General features: G+C 54.8%; 1 protein-coding gene across 1 annotated transcript; it reads right to left on the minus strand.

The window, feature by feature from the left end:
- Positions 1-1,616: 1,616 nt before the first annotated feature.
- Positions 1,617-16,579, minus strand: GDF10 (growth differentiation factor 10). Its single transcript, XM_027594686.2, has 3 exons — positions 15,905-16,579; positions 5,897-6,822; positions 1,617-3,859 (listed from the first exon to the last, which is right to left on the minus strand). The coding sequence occupies exons 1-3, from the start codon at positions 16,218-16,220 to the stop codon at positions 3,668-3,670; spliced, it is 1,434 nt and encodes a 477-aa protein (XP_027450487.2). The 5' UTR covers positions 16,221-16,579; the 3' UTR covers positions 1,617-3,667.
- Between the last annotated feature and the right edge of the window lie 354 nt (positions 16,580-16,933).

Consider the following 16,933-nt stretch of genomic DNA (forward strand, 5'->3'; position numbering starts at 1 on the left):
TTCCCCTGCTCACCCCTACTCATACAGACAGGACTGCTGGCACACACCGAGGGATTTAGGGTGGGGTTAGAATGGAGAGGGAAGGAAAAATACTGGAAAGCTGGAATGAGCACCATTCTCTCCGAGAGTAGAAGAGAGAAAGGGAATAAAAATCTCAGGGGCACCAGTTTATCAGTGAAGGATTTTATGTTTCCAGGTTTTGGTAAAAGGAAATAGCCTTGAACAGCCAGGGCCGGCAAGCTGGTACCTACATTGTCTTTATGCCTCCAGCCAGTCCAGCTCTTCCATCCTGCTGGAATCAACTCCATTCCTCTCCCACTGGAGCCCCCTCCTCATACCCGCCCACCCCCACCCCAGACTGCTGCAGACTCTTCCAGCCTGGCCCTGCATGCATCCTGGCCACAGAAGAAGCATTAGTTATAGGCTACAGCTCGTGTGGCATTTTATGAATGACTTAGACCTACAGAGGCACCTGTTGGAATGCCTCAGGCTAGACACTTGGTAGCACCTGGACTCAGTTTCCCTACTTGTTAGGAAAAAAAGGTTACGTCAGAGGTTTTCCAAAGTTTCCCCCCTGCCTTAAGGTTTCTGGCTTTCAGTTGTACTGTCTCTATTTGTCACATGAATTAATCTATGAGACCCTACCCTTTCAGAGAATATAAACATTCAGGAATAGGGCTCACTGGCAAGCCACCACACAGCTTCTTCCAAGCTGACACAGATGAAGTTGGGTGACCTCAGGGACCCATGCACGTCTAGGCTGTGTGCTGGAACCTTTTGCTTTTATGACAATGTGATGCTGCTATTTGGCTTTTAAGAGGAAGAAAAAATTGTTTCATACAAACATTTCTTTCTAAACCTTGCTTTACTATAAGGTCACTCAGTGCCATTGGGAAAACCCTGATTGGCTGGTGGCAGGGGGGGGGTGGTCACTGTCCAGGAAGCTGGGGAGCAGCTCCAGCCATATAGGCCTTGAATCAGGCAGCCTTGGGCGTCAAAGCTGACATGGCCCGCGGTCTTGGTAAGACATTGGTGGTGGCCATATTATTTACCTGTCCTGAGCTGTTTTTCTGTGGCACCAATTGGGTAGTTAAGTTGCAAGGTTGCTGCGTGCCTAAACAAGATGCCGTTATCTAAACTTCATGGTGCTTCATAAAAGCGGTCACCGAAAACACCAGTTCCTTCCAGCACACTCCAAAGTCATCACCGCTGGGTAACATCCATCCTGGCACAACCGTGGAGCCCCGACATGGCTGGACAAAGGGGTGATCCTCCCAGCCCACCCCCCATCCTCGTTAACCAGAAATGAAGACTCTCAGAAGCCATAGGATTTCGTGGTGACCCAGATCTCCCAGGAACTGCGAAGGCCAGAAGGAATAAGACAGAACTCTTATAGGACACCCCAGCTTCATCAAGAAATGGAAGGGGAGCACTGTATGAGAAAAAATTGAGGGGGGCAAGGAAAAAGGAAGAATCTATATTGAGAAGAAAGGCATTGGGACCCTTATCACGTCACAATATTTTTATTCATTTTGCTATTAATTTATATCTTGTTATGTTCCAAAAAGGATTAGATGTGGCGAGCCAGACGCTCCATATGCAGATCAGTTTGAGACACCCCAGTCCAGAGAACGGATCCTGTAGGCCCAGCCCAGTCCCTGCAGGACCACTCCCTTGCCTCACCTGATGTCTGCCTGGGGAGGGCCGCTGTCCCCACACATGTCCCAGGACCAGTTGGAGCACCTCGGAGGAGATGCTGAGCAGACTCTGCTGGGCTCCACTTGGTGCCCTGAGGACCCCCTCCCCACACCTACCTGTTCTGGGTACTCCTTCCAGTGTCTGTGGCTCTGCCTCCGGCTACAGCCACCGCAGCCTTCTTCAGAGGCCACCTGGGCTTCTAGAGCTCCCAGGAAGAGAGCCAGAGAACTGGGAGTTTCCATCTCCCCACCCGGGAGCAACCTGAAGAAGCGGTCTGAATGTCCAGCTCCCTTGCTTCAAGGCTGGGCGAACCCTGAGGTATAATTAAGCTCCAGAGCTCCCCACAAGATCCAGGATCTGGGATGCCTGGCTTCTTGGCCTCCCGACCAGTTTTTCCCCTTCCTTGCCTGTCTTTCCTGGGAGCACTTTCTCATCTATCCCTTGCCCAGGCACACTCGGCTCAGGAGCCTGACTTAAGATAGACATCATGGGCTTCTTTTCTCCTCCTAAGTTCCCTCTCAGAGGACTTGCTCATGGCTTCTCAATCTCCTCCAAGTAAGACTTGGGGCTGGATCATCCTCTCAGGTCCCACCTGAAGGGCTGTTATACACCTGCCCCAAATCGGAGCCAGATTCTTCTTCAGAAATGCCGGTCGATCAGCTTCAGGCACTAGAGTTGATGCCTTCTTGGGGTGCTGTCAGTTCGGGGGTAAGGGAACCATTCGTGGGAAGGCCTTTGGGGATGGGGCTGCTGACAAGGAAGCAGAAGCTCCTGGACCTCAGGAGACGCCCCTGCCTGCTTCCCGTTGAATCTCTTGCTTGAACTGTCCCACGTAAGAGGTCTCTACCCAGGGCACCACAGATTGTTCCTTTAAATGGCTCAGACACCTTTCAATCGCTCAATGTCTCCTCTGAAGCTAAGGATGTGAAGAAGCTCTGTGAAACCACTGTGCCTGCCTGGGGGCCCTCTCCTGCCTGGATGAGCCCAGGATGGCACCTACGCAGCAAAGTGGGCGCGGGCAGGATGCTGGCAGGCTTAGGAGTAGCTGGTTTCCGGAGCTTAGGATAGAGACAGGTGTGGAGAGGCCTAGGGGGGCTCTGCTCCTAACGGAGGGCCCAGTGGCCACCAACATGTCATATTTGTAGGTGGGGCTCTATCCATATTTTGGAATGGGTGACATTTAGTTTTTCAAGATACCACTGTACCTTTAATTTATTAGCTTTCCATAAAAACACATAACATACACAATCTACAGGATAGAAAGTATAATTTACAAAAATATAAAAATCTTGGTTATTTTTTAGTATTCCAACATATTACTGCATGTGTTATTTCAATAAACATGTTTAAACAATGCACACTTAACCAGCCTGATTACCTCTATGGGGAATGGTGTCTACTCCCTCCTCTTTCTTTTAAAATAAAATATATATTAAGAAAAAGAAACCACGATTGGTTATATGTGCATACTCTATGTGTGAAAGCTTTTGCAGCGGAGTTTCAAAGTTCATACCGTTATTTAGGCGTTGCGTTTCAGTATCAATATGTGGCCCAACATGTTTTCAACTGACTGTTTAGACAGAGGTTCTTCCCTTGTGAAGAGAGCAGGTCCCCTCACATCTGCAGCCTTCTTCCCTGGTGATGACAGGATGGGTCACATAAGCCAACATGGTGGACCCGTTCGGCTTTCAGGTCTTCAGAGCAGAGGGGATGGACGATGAGCAGCCTTCAGGTGAAGGCTAATTCCCCGATTCCTTCAGGAGATTCAGACTGGCATGTAGGGGGCTAAGTCATCAGCAATGAGAGACCCCAGGATGGGCCCCAGAGGGACAGATCTTTCTGGGACCCGGCAAGGGTGCCTGTGAGCTCTGCCCGCATATGCAGCCCTCACCCCAGAAGGCCCTGAGGATGCTGCCCTGCTGGGTGTGGAGCGGGACGGAGGTTTCCTTCCATCCCGGAGTGGCTGGTCTTACCGGCAGGCACAGGTCTCCACAGACATGTTGGGGTACACCTTCAGAACCACGTTCCGGTTCTCATCCAGGAAGAGGACCCCAAGAGAGTTCATCTTGTCGGGAACACAACAAGGCTCTGGGATGCCCGGGACGATGCCCACAGCCCTGACGATGCTCTGGATGGTGGCGTGGTTGGACGGGCGGACCATCTGCAAGGCAAGAAAGGAGCACGGTCACCTAGGCGCTCTGCCCTCACCCACCCACTGTGCCACCTGCATGTCCTCGAGGAGGCCACAGAAAAGGTGTCAGCCTAGAAGAAAAGGTGAGATTCCAGGGCTGGGCACACATTTCCTCTGAAGTCAGCCACAGACTGAGTCCCAGGGAGGTGTGCAAAAGCCTCAGTCCTTCCTGCCCTTTGGGTCTCCCAGAGGGAAGTTACATCCCTACACGACTGGCCACTTGGGGGCACCTGTGCATCACTCATCCCCAAGGAGTCCCTGGACCTGGGCAGGAACTGGGCAGAGGGCGATGCCCAGTTGTTCTGCCCGGGCCACAGCTGCCCACATTTCCCAGTCCCAGGAGTTCCGACACGCTTCCCATGTGAGTGCGTTCTTAGCACTGGAGGGGAAGGCCCACAGGCGTGTGTGCACCAGCATGATGGGGCTGGAATGCACATTTCCCAGACGGGTCTGACTGTGGGGTGTCAGGGGCTGCTTCACCTCATCACCCCATCTTGTCATAGTATCAGTCGTATGGGGTGGGATTACCTTTATTGGACTGGTGAAGAAGTGGAGGCTTAAAATGTCTAAGTAACTTGACCAAGACCCCTCAGTTAGGAAGCAGCCCAAAGTCATGGCAAGTTGGAGAACATGCTTGCAGGGGCCGTGTGGGCTTTCTTTCCCTCCCCAGGCAGCCTTGCACACCCAGAGGAGTCGGGATCCCACCACAAACACAGAGAATGCTGTTCTCAAGCACCTCGAACAAGAGATACAGGACCAGGCTGCAGGAGTTACCCCTCATTGCGGGCCAAAGGAAGTTTTATATGTAGTGCGTTGATGAGAAAGGCCCCTTGCGTGGGGACGTGGGTAGGACAGCAAGGTAGGGACATGTGATTTGCGGGCTCAGCCCGCTGTCAAGGAAGGCGGCAGGCCGTCAGCCAGACTGATAAGGTAAGTGCTGGGTCAGCCAGCTGAAGCCTGCTCACCGCTCATCCGGCATCTGCCCAGGCCTGTGCTAGGCTCTGCCGGCCCACACCTGTCTCTCTGTCGGGCCCCTCCCTTCCTCTCTCGCACATGCAAGAAAAGCCCCTTAATTCCCAAGCAGGTTAATGCTGCCCCGGGTCTGTGGCTGGGAAATCACAGCCGACTGATTTATTTACCTTCAAATTGGATTTATGCACGGACTTCCTTTCTTGAAGGGGAAAGAATGACCTGAAACTCAGCAGAGGAGCTAAGCAGGAGGGAAGTGTGCACTCTGTGGGGAGGGCCGACCTCACCTGGCAGCCAGCCCACTGCAGCTCTGGCCATGGGGAGATGGACGGACAGAGCCACAACCCAGCCCGGAGGGAAGGGGAGACTGCAAACCCCAGGGCCAGCACGGTGGATAAAACAGCTGCATGCCGTCTTTCCTGCAGACTCGTGCACGGTGAGAGCTAGTTGCCCCGTGGATCCCTGTCCTGTGTGGGAGGCAGGGGCGGGCGGGGGTGGGGAGGAGTCACTAGGAAGCCACTGAGACCAGTTCTGTGCTGGGCACAGACCCCAGTGCCCTGAGGTCCAGACCAGGAATAGAAACAAGAGCCTTGGTGAGGAAGGGGATTTAGAGGCCTGTCTTGCCTACAGGGGGGCTGGGGGGGGGCAGCATGTGCTTCCAGCTCTGTAAGGCAGTTGCTATGTGGGAACACACACCTAAGGAGATGGATTCTCCTACTCTGGTTTCTCTTCAGATTGCATAAATCTCCTGCTTTTCAAAGGAAGACATGTTCTGATTTAAAATTCAAACTCAGCTAAGTCAGCCCTTTCAAAAGCCCAGCCAAACCACATCCATCTGTGGGCTGTATTCCCCTGACAGGCTGCCACTCTAGGACCTCTGCCTACTCATCCCCACCTTGAATAGATGGGAGGTGTTCTAATCCCCAGTTCACAGCCGGGAAATAGGTCACCAGGCAGAGGGACTTGCCAGTAGGGGCAGAGCTGGGACTCACAGCCTGACAAGGGGCTGAACGCAGCGCTGCTGCTCAGACAGCCTACCTTGGGCATGGGGAACTCGCAAACCCCCGCGCAGTAGTAGGCGTCGAAGGATTTGGGCAAGATGATCCATTCATTCCACCCGATGTCTGCGAAGTCCACCTTCAGATACCTGCGGGAGCAGACCCTTGGCTCGGCCCACTGCTTCCTCCGGGCTTTCTGCATCGTCTTCTCGTCGAAGTCCAGCACCCTCGAGGAGGCCATGAACATATCCTGGCCCTTCTTCCTGTGGTCCTTGCGCCCTGGCCGTGGCTTCAGGGCCCGGAAGGGGCCAGGCCACAGTTCATGCTTGTGGTAATGCTGGGCATGGGGGGCGTGCGCTGGCCTCTCGTCCAGACCTGGCAGCTCATTGTCCTGGAGGGGCCTGGTGGCCTGCGTGGCCCGGCGGACCCGGGGGTCTGCTGAGCTGTTGGGGGCTGCGCCGGGCTCCGGGTCTCCAGCTTGGAAGGGGTCATATCTCTGCAGCGTCACTGCCACACTATTGGGTTCTGAGATGGCCAGGTCGTCGGCGTAGATGAGGATGTAAGGCTCGTGGGGGCTTGGCCTGGACACCCTTGGGGCCTTCTCCGCAGGATCCAGCTGGGCAGAGAGGAGCAACTCGCCATCCTGGCGGGCTGCCTTGATGATAGGGGAGATGTCCTTGGCCTGCCACAGGCCCCGTGGCAGGGGCGCCAGGGCCATGGCCCCGCGGAGCAGCCCCTGCGTGGCTGTGTTCTGCGAGAGACTGCGGAAGAGCAGGTGTTGGCGTGCAGGCAGGCCCGGGGGCAGGAGGCGGCAGGAGGCATTCTTGGCCCGCTGCTTGCATGGCACCTCTCGTGCCCGGGGCCACCGAGGTTCCGAGTAGAAGTGGAATGTGGCCGAGAGGATCATTTCTGAATCCTGCATAGAAGTCAGGTTGAAGAAATACACAGCCTTCTGGTCGACCACTTCTGTGAGGGCAGGACAGACCACAACAGGTTAGGTTCTTTCTTAGGTAGGTCCCGGTGCTCACGGGATCTCCCACTCAGGGTTGGGATGGAAGAAGAATGCCCATTTAGGGAGCCCCCCCACCCAGGCCAGCCAGGCTTTCCTCATCTTGGCTCATCCTCACAGTAAACTGAGGAGGACGCCCTTACTTATCCTCGATGACCAGATGAGGAACTGAGGTCAGAGAGGCTGGGGATTGTCAATACCCCATTACAAAAAGGAAGAGGTAGCAGACGGGGAGAGGGGTGCTTAGGCACCTCCCTGTGTCCTCTCCCTGCACTCCAGTGTCCTCAATGCACAAATGCACGAATACCACTGACATCTCCATGGAGGAGATAAGGTAGAATCAGGCTTGGCGGATGCTTTGAGTCAGGTGCAAGCCCTGTGAGAACGACCTCCTGTATGTACCCAGCCCTCTAGTTCACAGATATTAAATGTGGTCGTTCTTCCAAACAAGGTGAACGAAGCAGAGTGCCCCTGACTCCCCTGTGTTCCGAGTACCTTCTGAGGGAAATTGGACTTGAGGGCACAGCTGTCTGGGCATCTGCTACATGTTTTGCCCAAGGGCTTGTAAAGCTTCTTTGACAAAGGAAGAGCAATATCAGGGTTGCACAAGGCCACTCAACAAAATCTACAAAGACCAGGTTGCTCTCTAGAGGCCCAAACAATGAGAAGGACTGGCATTCCTCAAACAACCCATCTGCAGCTCGAGAATGCTCTGGCCCCTGCATCCCTGGGGCTGTCAAGCACCTCTTCCTTCTTGCCTGGTTCTACCAGGTGTATCCCAGGGCCACGGGGCAGAGCATCCCCATCTGTGGCCCTAGGAAGCCGCCCCGAGCCCAGGCAGCATGAGTTCTCTGAATGGCCAAGTCCCCCAGGGGGTCCGGGTGGGAGGGACGCGTTGTTCCCCAGGCCTTCCTGTGATACTGCAGGCTGGCGGGAGACCAGAGCTGCCAGGCTGGTTGCCTCCCTCCTCCTGCTCTCCTTCCTGATGCCAGGCGTCTGTGTGCTGGTGCAGACTGGTGGGCAAAGCTGCCAGAGGCACAGAGCTCTGAAGCACAGGACTGTGCATGTGTGCAGGGACGCTGGGCCCAAAGGGCATGGGTCAGGCTCTTAGCTTCCCTGACACCTGCACCCACAGAATCAGCTGGGATTTGTTTTTGTTTTTTTTTTTTTTAATCAAAATCTTCCTTTTAAGGATATTTCCTTCTATTGGGAAGAAGGCATAAAGCGATTAGGAACTGTCATGTACTCTTAAGGGACCATGAAAGAGAGGAAGGAAGGGAAAAGCATACCCACAGAGGGCCTGATCAATGCCAGTCAAGGTTTAGATGACACTCTAAAGACCCTGCCTTATCTGACCCTCAGAGCAAACCCAAGGAGAAGAGTGGCAGCCCCTCAATGTTCTCCACACATAAGGAGCAGCGCAGGGCCCTGAAGGCCGATTAAACTTGGCTTCTCCAGACACTGCAGCCTTTGTGTCCTGAGCTCAAGATCTGCGTATCTCCGACTTCCTGCTCTCTGCCTTCCTCCCCCGGAGATGCCGATTCAGAGGGTCTGCGGCAACGGGGCCAAGGGATCTGTGTTTTCACCAGTATCCTAGAGGACTCTAAGCATCAGGCAAGTTTGTGTATCTAGGGTTGATGTGTGGATGGGGCGCAAGCTCGCCAACAGTGCAGCCCCCCATCCTCCAAGCTAGACGGGGCCCTAAGAACCAGGTCCCCAGGCCGCCTCAGGACCACACCGAGCTCATCTGCCTCAGGTGGACAGTGGGGGGGTCTCTATTTCACATGATCGTTTGCAGGATTAGATAAATAGCATATGTAGTGTGCTGGGCACCAAGGAGGAGCCCCTAAATGTGGTTCCCTGCCACTTCCACCTAAAGGACCAAGGCTGGCAGAGCAAGCAAGCTCTTCTACACCGACTCGGTATCCCCCCACTGATCCAAATTATCTGAGTTGTAACCCAGCTAACAAGGCAGCTAAAGTGTTTTTTCCTTTTATCCAACTGAAGTCTATTGTTCTTCTACAGATTCCTTGCTAGGAAATGCGTTAGGAGGCTCTAGGACAGACATTTCTGACACTTTCCAAAGAGTTGGCCCACTGCGGCAGGATGCAGGCATCTCTGGCCTAGGAACTTACAGCCTTTGGTGAGGAAGGACACAGCAGACTGGGGCAACAGAGATAGGCCTCCCCAGAGGAAAGGCACCTCAGCCTCCCTCCCAGTGACGAGCTAACGGACCAGAGGATCTATGAAGAAGGATGACTGTGACCACCACGCCAGGGACAGCAGCTTTGGCCTGAGGCAGGTGTGGCCCAAGGAAGGCGCTGGGAGGCCTGCCCTCAAGGAGCAAGAAGTGCCTGAGAGGAGGACTGACCTTCCCTGAAGGTTATTCCTGCACAGGATGCAGAAGAGGGACAGCAAATACCGCTCCTCTTCCAACAGAGAACCACAGAAAGTGTGTTCTGAGATTGACGCCCAGCCTGATCAATCCCACTCAGGACAGGAGTCCTTCCTCCGTGTGGCTTCAACACCTTTGGCCATAGGGAGCTTATCCCTCATGAGGCAGCCTGCTGCCTGAAGACCCTCTCTGGGGGAACTGGGGGGAACTGTGGGGTGGTGATGGGCCACCCCCATCCCCAGCATGTGAAGGGCCACAGGGTAGCTCTGCTCTCTGACTGTGTCTACATGCAGGCAGTGCAGGGGGCTCCAGGCTGTGACGAGAGACGGGGAACCTGCAGGAAGATTCCCGGCTTGCATGAACCCAGGCCTCAAGAGAGAAACCCCTAAGAGAAGTCCCTATTTCTATTTCCCATGTCTCATGGTCAGCAAGAAAAGACCCTCCCTCCCTCCTTCGCTCCCCCCACCCTCCCTCCTTTCCTTTTCCTTTCTCTTTTTCTTCCTTCCCTCCCTGCCTCCCTCCCTTTCTCACTAAACATTAGGTAAACTCCTACTCTGGGCTCAGTGTTGCACTGACTGGGGTCCTAGAAAAGGTGACCAGAGGGGCTCCACCCAGGGATGAGACAGACGGGCGATCGTGATGATGCCCATCTGCTGCCCTGTCACTGCTTTACAGAGGACTGTCCAAGTGAGGCCCGGGGGTGTTGGGTGCATTCACTCACAGGCCACTGCCCTGCTCACAGCCCTCCATTGCTCCAAGAGCAAAACGGAACCCCTCGCAGAGGCCCTGCTTGACCTGGCCTGCCTCCCTGCCCACCCGCATCTCTGCCCCAGCCACCCTGGCTTCTGGTCCCTCCAACACGCAGCTTCCCCACTCAGGGCTCTGCCTCTGCTGTCCCTTCTGTCACTGCCCCTCCTCCTCCAGGCCCCGCCCCCTCCCCTTCGCTCTCCGCTCAAAGGCCATCTCAAATACAGGGCACCCTTGGCTTCTGTGGCCGGAAGAGAAACGTCGTCACTCTGTCCCCTGCTTCATTTGTCTTCACGTCACTTCCCAACTTCCTGATCCGTATTTCTTTGTTATTTCTCTTCCCCCCCAGAACACCAACTCCAAGGGAGTGGAAATTTGGCAGCTCTGTGCACTGCTGCATCCCTAGATCCTAGCCCAAAGCCTGAGTGAGAGGTGGTGCCTGGAAGTAAGTGGTGAATGATGGGGGAAGCGTGGGGTCTTTGCTAGATCTGTCTGCTTCAGTTAACAAAGGGGGTCCCTGACCTGCTGGCCTCGGGCTCAGCAAACACATCCTGTAAGTCCAGAAAGCCTCATTCTTTGGGAAGATGAAGCTCATGATACATATCCAACTGAAGACACTGGGCAGCAGGATCTTTGTTCAGTTACTTCTGCTTGAGCCTCAGTTTCCTTGTCTTTAAAATGGGAATAATATCGTTTACCAGTGATGGAGGTCCAAGCCCCAAACATGTATGTGTGCTTGATTCCCCAATTTCACAAAGAGGAGAGCAGATGTGTCATTCATTCTCTGGAAGAAGATGGAGCTTCAGAAAGGGTATCTAACTTGCCTAAAGTCACCCAGCTGGTAAGGGGCAGGGCCAGGGCATGCACCCAGGTCTGTCTGACCCCACGGCCATGCTCCCCTGTGTACTTGGATTAGAATGGTGATCTACCTAACAGCGAATGTCACAAAGACCATGTGCTGTGAAGCACAAAACATTTTGCAAACACAAGTCATTATGTGGATGTTTTAGAGTTCTAACTCTCCGAGAAAGAAAGGACTAACTTTATTTAGATGAGCCATTCTTTCTTTGGATTTTTGGAAATCTCATAATCCTAACTGGGTCCACTCTGTGGGCACTCAGCCTCCTTCTTGAGGGTAATGGGATGGGACTGGGTGGGGGAGGAGGGAAGAGGTGGCTCTAGACCAAGGGTCCCTCCAGGCACCCTGCTGACCAACCTTCAGGCCAAGAGGACTCTCAGAACAGAACCTAAGCCACATGGAGATTTGTCCCTTCATCCGCTGCCCTGGAAACAGCCATCAGGGGGACCAAAGATTGAACTAAAAGGACTAAAGCGCACACCAGAGTGGGGCTAAAGATTCAAGCACCAATGGGGGGTGGAGGAAGGGAGCCATGGGCCACCAGGGATGCTGCACAGAAGGGAAGAGAATGAATATGTATCAAGCGTCTATTTTCAGGCAGGCCCCAGAGGAAATCCTGCTTGTAGCACTTACTAGTTGTGGAGCCTTAGGCAAATCATGGAGCCTCCGTTTCCACATCTGTAAGCTGTGCAGAGTTTTTGTAGGCATTTCCTAAAGTTGTAAGATCATCTCTGCAGAGCTCACGCCATGGTGTCTGGTACCCAGCACATGCTCAGAACATACTGGCCATGTGTTACCAGCTACTATGGCACTCAGGGCACCATGTCCTCGTTGCCTGTCCTCATACCCAGCGGGAGGCATTGCCACCTGTCCACCCCTCCAGCAAGAGCCAGAGAGTCCCGCGGCCTCTCCCCTCCTGCATCTAACCAATCCCAGTTCCTGCCGGCTTTGCATCCTGTTTCTTCACAACCATCTTGAACTCTGTGTCCCTCCACCACTGTCTTCACCCATGGCCCGACCTCCACTGCCACCGTGACCCCAGATCACTGTCACCCATGTCACACTCACGCTTCATGAGGAAATCATCTATTATAGATGAAGAGTCAATATCCTTACTATACAAAAAACCTCTACCAGTCGGTAAGAATTCAAGACCACAAGGAGGAAGCCATTTCCACAGGAAAAATTGCAACTGGCTAAAAGGCATGAAAAACAGTTCAGGATGACCAGTAATGGCGAAAAAAAGTAACTTTAAATGAGGATATAGCAAGTTTTACCTTCACGTTAAAGATATGATCCTCCTAGGGTAAAAAATGATATATATATATATCTAACATATAACATATATACTATATATAGAATATGGTAATATATTTATATAACCCATAATATATATTATATATATTCCACTAAACTATTAACTCTGGTTATATTTCGGTTTGTAATTAAGAATGACTTCTTTTCTTTACGGTGATTTTCTATGGTTTCCAGATAAGTACGAATTTATTGCATCCTCTCTTCTCTCTCCGCCTCCTGCATCTCTCCTTCCCTCTTCTCTCTCCGCCTCCTGCATCTCTCCTTCCCTCTTCTCTCCCTTCCCTCTTCCCTTTCCCTCCCCCTCTACTTCCACCACTGGCTGCGCACCACATACTGCCCCACAGCTGCAGCCAAGCTCAGGCCCCTCAAGGCTCTTACGGCCTGGTTGGGCCTGCTGGTCCACCTCTAGCTCCTGCTCTCTCCTCTCATTGTTTCCTCACAGAAACCAAAGTCCCCAGCACACAGTAGGCTGCTTCACTTCTACACCTGGCCAAACACCACCTGCCCTTCAGAGTCTATCTGGAGCCCTACCTCCTCTGCGAAGGCTTCGCTGGCCCCTCCCCACCAGCCCTCCCCGTGCCGGGTCAGTGTCGTCCCTTGGCTCCCAAGCATACCCACAGCCCCTCCCCATGACATTGTGCCCCCTGTTCTGCTGCCCAGACTCTTCCGCTTACTTCTCCCTTCCCCCCCAGCTTGTGCACTTTTCTGGGCAGGGCCCAGAGTCTGTGCATCTTTGTGTCCTCTGAGCTTACAGCACCTGCCACCTAATGAGATGCTCAGGAAATACTTGGGGAACTGAAACGAATGTGACCTTTGGCCTTGTTGGCAGATAAGTATGTATTATTACTCTCATTTAGAGATGAAGCCATCAAGCTCAGAGAGGTTAAGTAAATTGCCTGATTTCACACAGGTCAGTGGAAAAGCTTAGAGTTAAAACACAATTGTTTAGGACGGGGGGAAGGTTTAACCTTAAGCCTTAGGGTCAGGCTCGGAAGCGCCCTCCACTGCTGTAGACTTAATAGGTACCAAGACACACTTCAGGAAGCAATGGAAGGGAGGGAGGAAGGGTGGCTAAAATAATAGTCCCTTATCTGGCCTCCTCCGGTATGGTCTGTCCACATTATGAAGCATTATAGCTGGTGGAGCTGGGACTTGTACCCAGGGCTGTCCACATTATAGCATCTAATAAATTACTGAACTCATGCCCAAGGCACTGTCTTAAACACTTGATATATCTCAGTTCATTTTAAAAACCCTATAAGGAAGGGAGCATTACCAGCCCTTGCCCTGGTCATAGACTCAGCATCTGGACCTCAGCAGTCCGGCTCACAGCCCACACTCAGAACTTGAACCATGTTGCCTTGTGGCAGGGACTACCCCACTGAGGCTGCAGAGGCCACTGTCATGCCACGGGATGGTACTAGTATGACCGGAGCTAAAGCCCCCACATTGGTGCCTCCTCCATAAGGTGAGGGGTCCCTGCCCAGGCTCACAGCTCCTCACAGCCCGGTGGCTGGCTCACGAAGCAGGCATCTCTGAGGGCTGACGAGGGGCTGGGTGTGAGCCACTTAATGTGAGTCAAGGGAGGAGGTGAGAAACCAAACTGCCTGGGCCGATGCTATGTCAGGCACAAACCCACCTCATGCCGCTGAATCATACCTCTGCACTGTGTGCACAGAAACCCATGCTCAGAGAGGGAAAGCTGGTGGAGCTGGGATTTGTACCCAAGGCTGTCAAATGGTTCCAAATAAGTCGCAGACTGGTCCGGATTAATCCTGATCTCTCAGAGAATGGTCTGCTCTACCCTCTGTCTCCCAAGCCCTGGGCTGAGATCTGATGGAGGTGGGGAGAAATGCTAGCAGTGGGAACAGCACTGGCTTGGCACATGGGAGGTGCCAGCCCCTGCCACTGTGAATGGCCCCCTACCCCAGCCTCAGTTTTCTTATCCGTAAAATGGGATGGCTGGATGTGAAGCACTGTCCTCAGCTCCTTTTCGGGCTAACACCCTATGCATCAATGTTATTTGTGCTACCCCCGTTCTGTGCAAATGGAAAGACAGGACTAAGCACCTCCATGCTGGGGGCTGCAGCAGTGAATGTGCTCAGCGGACATGCTCGCCCCTGTTGCAGGATGGACCTTGCTGACCTTGCTTTCCTCAAAGACAAGGCTCTGAGGCCTGAGTTAATGGATGCAAAGTCAAGTGTACACCTATATGAACACAAATGCTTTGTATTTCCATGGGAACAACATGCACCAAAACACCTAATCTGGCCAGTGTTAGGCTCTGGGCAACCCCACAGGAAAGATACTGGCATGACCTGCCCATTTTGTAGATGAGTACAGTAAAGTCCACAGAGGCTTCGTGATTTGCCGAAGGTCATGCCAAAGGTCATGCCGAAGGCTAGATGATTCTTGACTGGCTTAATTTAATAATGATGCTCCAGAAATGGACCGCATGTGATGAATCAAAATTACCAGGGAGGATGGAGTTAGGCCCAGTTGGCATGGAGCCCTGGAACAGTACCAAGTGGTCTGCTCAGTGGCGGCTGGGGGCCCAGGCCTTTCTGTGGCAGGTATTCCTCAGTACACTGTTATGCAAGGCCCAGCTTCCCAGGTAACAGGTGTTACCTTGAGTCACACAACCAGCAGTCAACAGGTGGCCGACCTGATCCCAGACTGTCTGGCCCCAATGTTGGGCTTGCTCCTCTCCACCTCAGGAGGGGTTGGTCCCTAGAGACCAACAGTTTTTGTTTTTGTTTTTGTTTCTCCTGATGAATGGCCTTTCCCCCCACTAGGGCTGCTGTGGACCCCTACCCACACTTTCTAGAACGGCATTCTGTGACCATGGGTGGTCTCCATGACAACCAGGGTTTTCCTGCCACCCCTGCCACCAGTCTGCGCCTCTTCTCTGCCCGCCCAGGGCCCCCAGAGGTAGGCCAGCGGGGCCGGCAGGTGGCTGAGGCTGCAGGATGGAAGTGCTCTCAGAGCAGGGCGGGGAGGTGCTCTAAGTGACCTCTGTGCAGCTCCATCCAAGGTGTGAAGGACAGGGCAAAGGATCTGCCCAGGTGGGGCAAGGGTGGGAGGGGAGTATGATGCCCCCACTGCCCAAGCTTCTGGACCCTTCCTCAAACCCCCATGGTCTGAACATTTCATGTTAGTGCCTTGCAAGGCCTCAGTTGTGTGTACCCAAGACCAGACACCCAAGGCCCTTCTCAGTTCATTCTGTTTGCCCAGCCCTGGAACCTACTAAGTGCCCCCAGCTAGAGGTTCACGCCCTCTGCCTGGGTCGGTGTCTGGCACTTTTATCCCGGCTGCCTTATGCCCACCTGACTGTTCCACTCAGTGCCCTTCTCATCTGTCAAGAGCCAACACAACTGAGTCCTATGACATGCATACCACCGGTCAGGAGCTTCCCCAGTCCAGGACCATCTCCACCCTGTGCTTAAAGCCTTGTGTATGGGGTGGTCTAGACCAGCAAGTGTGGCACCCTCCCAGTCTTGACAGCACCCTAGGGGCAGGAACTCTGGGTCACTGCCACTCTGGTGTCCCCACTGGAGGTTCAGGGCCTGGCATGGGGTGCTTGGTGAATAGTGAATGAATGAATGAATGAACGAGTCTATGAATAGAAGGAAGAGAAGAAGTGGTTGCAGTGGTGGGGAGGATGAACAAGTGAGGAAGGGGGAGAAGGAAAAGGGGGGTGTCCGGGACCCCCTCTACTTACCTAGCCGGGCACGGAAGCTTCGAACCGTGTTGCCCCCTCCCGGCCTCGCGCCCCTCCGACTGTATTTCTCATAAAGCCGGAGCATGTGGACAGCGACCATGTCTTGGGCGCCGGGGCCCAGAGTGGCGGCGGCCTCCCCCGGGGGCCGCCAGGGGTCTTTGATCCCAGCCAGGCCATCAGCGGCTGCCGGCGGGGCGGACCTGGAGGGCGCCTGGTGGCTGCCGCCTGCGTCCCGGAGCAACAGCAGAAGCAGAGGCAGCAGCGGGAGCAGTTGGGGCCCCGGTCCCGGGCTCTTCCGAACAGGGCCACGGGCCATGGTGGGTGGCGGCGGCGATGGGTCGAAGCCGGGGAGGAGGAGAGAAGGCGCGGGCGCACCGGAGGGCGCGAGGGCGCTGGATGCCGAGATCCGCGCGGGGCGCGGAGTGGAGGCGGGCGGGAGCCGAGCGCTCAGGTCTGTCAGCGCCTCCCAAGCCCCGGGCCAGCGGTCACAGCCGTCCGGAGCACCGTGGAGCCGAGCCAAGCCCGAGCTGACGCGACGCCCCAGCGGACTCGCGCAGCGAAACTTTGCAGCCCACAGCGGGGACCGCTCGGCGGGTTCGAGGGGCGGGGCGGGGCGGGGCGGCCGGCGGCGCCCTCGGGGGGACCGGCTGTGCGCCCCGGAGCACGCGGGGCCGCTGCCGACAAGGCAGTGCCGGGCCCGGCTGCGGTGTGCGTGCGCCCGTGTGTGGCGGCGGCGGCGGCGCGCGCGCGCAGGGGTGTGCGCCCGAGTGTGCGCCCAGGAGTGTGGGGGGCGTGGGCGTGGGCGAGCGCGCTCCCCGCTCTCCTGCAGAGAGTCGGAGACCCAGGACCCGGCTGGCTCCTGTGTGTTGGCGCCGCAGCCTGGCCAGGGTTGCGCGGAGGCTGGGGCGGCCTTGGGAGGGGGGCCCGCCTGCCGGGTTGCCCCTGTAATGGCATGTGATGACTATGTGGTTGCAAGATGACAGCTCCCCCGTGAGGACCTGAAAGGGGATGTGTGTGCGCCCGGTTGCC

Source organism: Zalophus californianus, chromosome 15, assembly GCF_009762305.2.
Source record: "Zalophus californianus isolate mZalCal1 chromosome 15, mZalCal1.pri.v2, whole genome shotgun sequence".
Lineage (NCBI taxonomy): Eukaryota > Metazoa > Chordata > Mammalia > Carnivora > Otariidae > Zalophus > Zalophus californianus.

Coding starts and splice junctions, on each gene's coding strand:
- GDF10 (XM_027594686.2), bottom strand. CDS start 16,220: ATGGCCCGTGGCCCTGTTCGGAAGAGCCCGGGACCGGGGCCCCAACTG. Junction 6,823..15,904: donor AAGCTTCCGTGCCCGGCTAG/GTAAGTAGAGGG, acceptor CTGCCCTCACAG/AAGTGGTCGACCAGAAGGCT. Junction 3,860..5,896: donor GCGAGTTCCCCATGCCCAAG/GTAGGCTGTCTG, acceptor CTTGCCTTGCAG/ATGGTCCGCCCGTCCAACCA.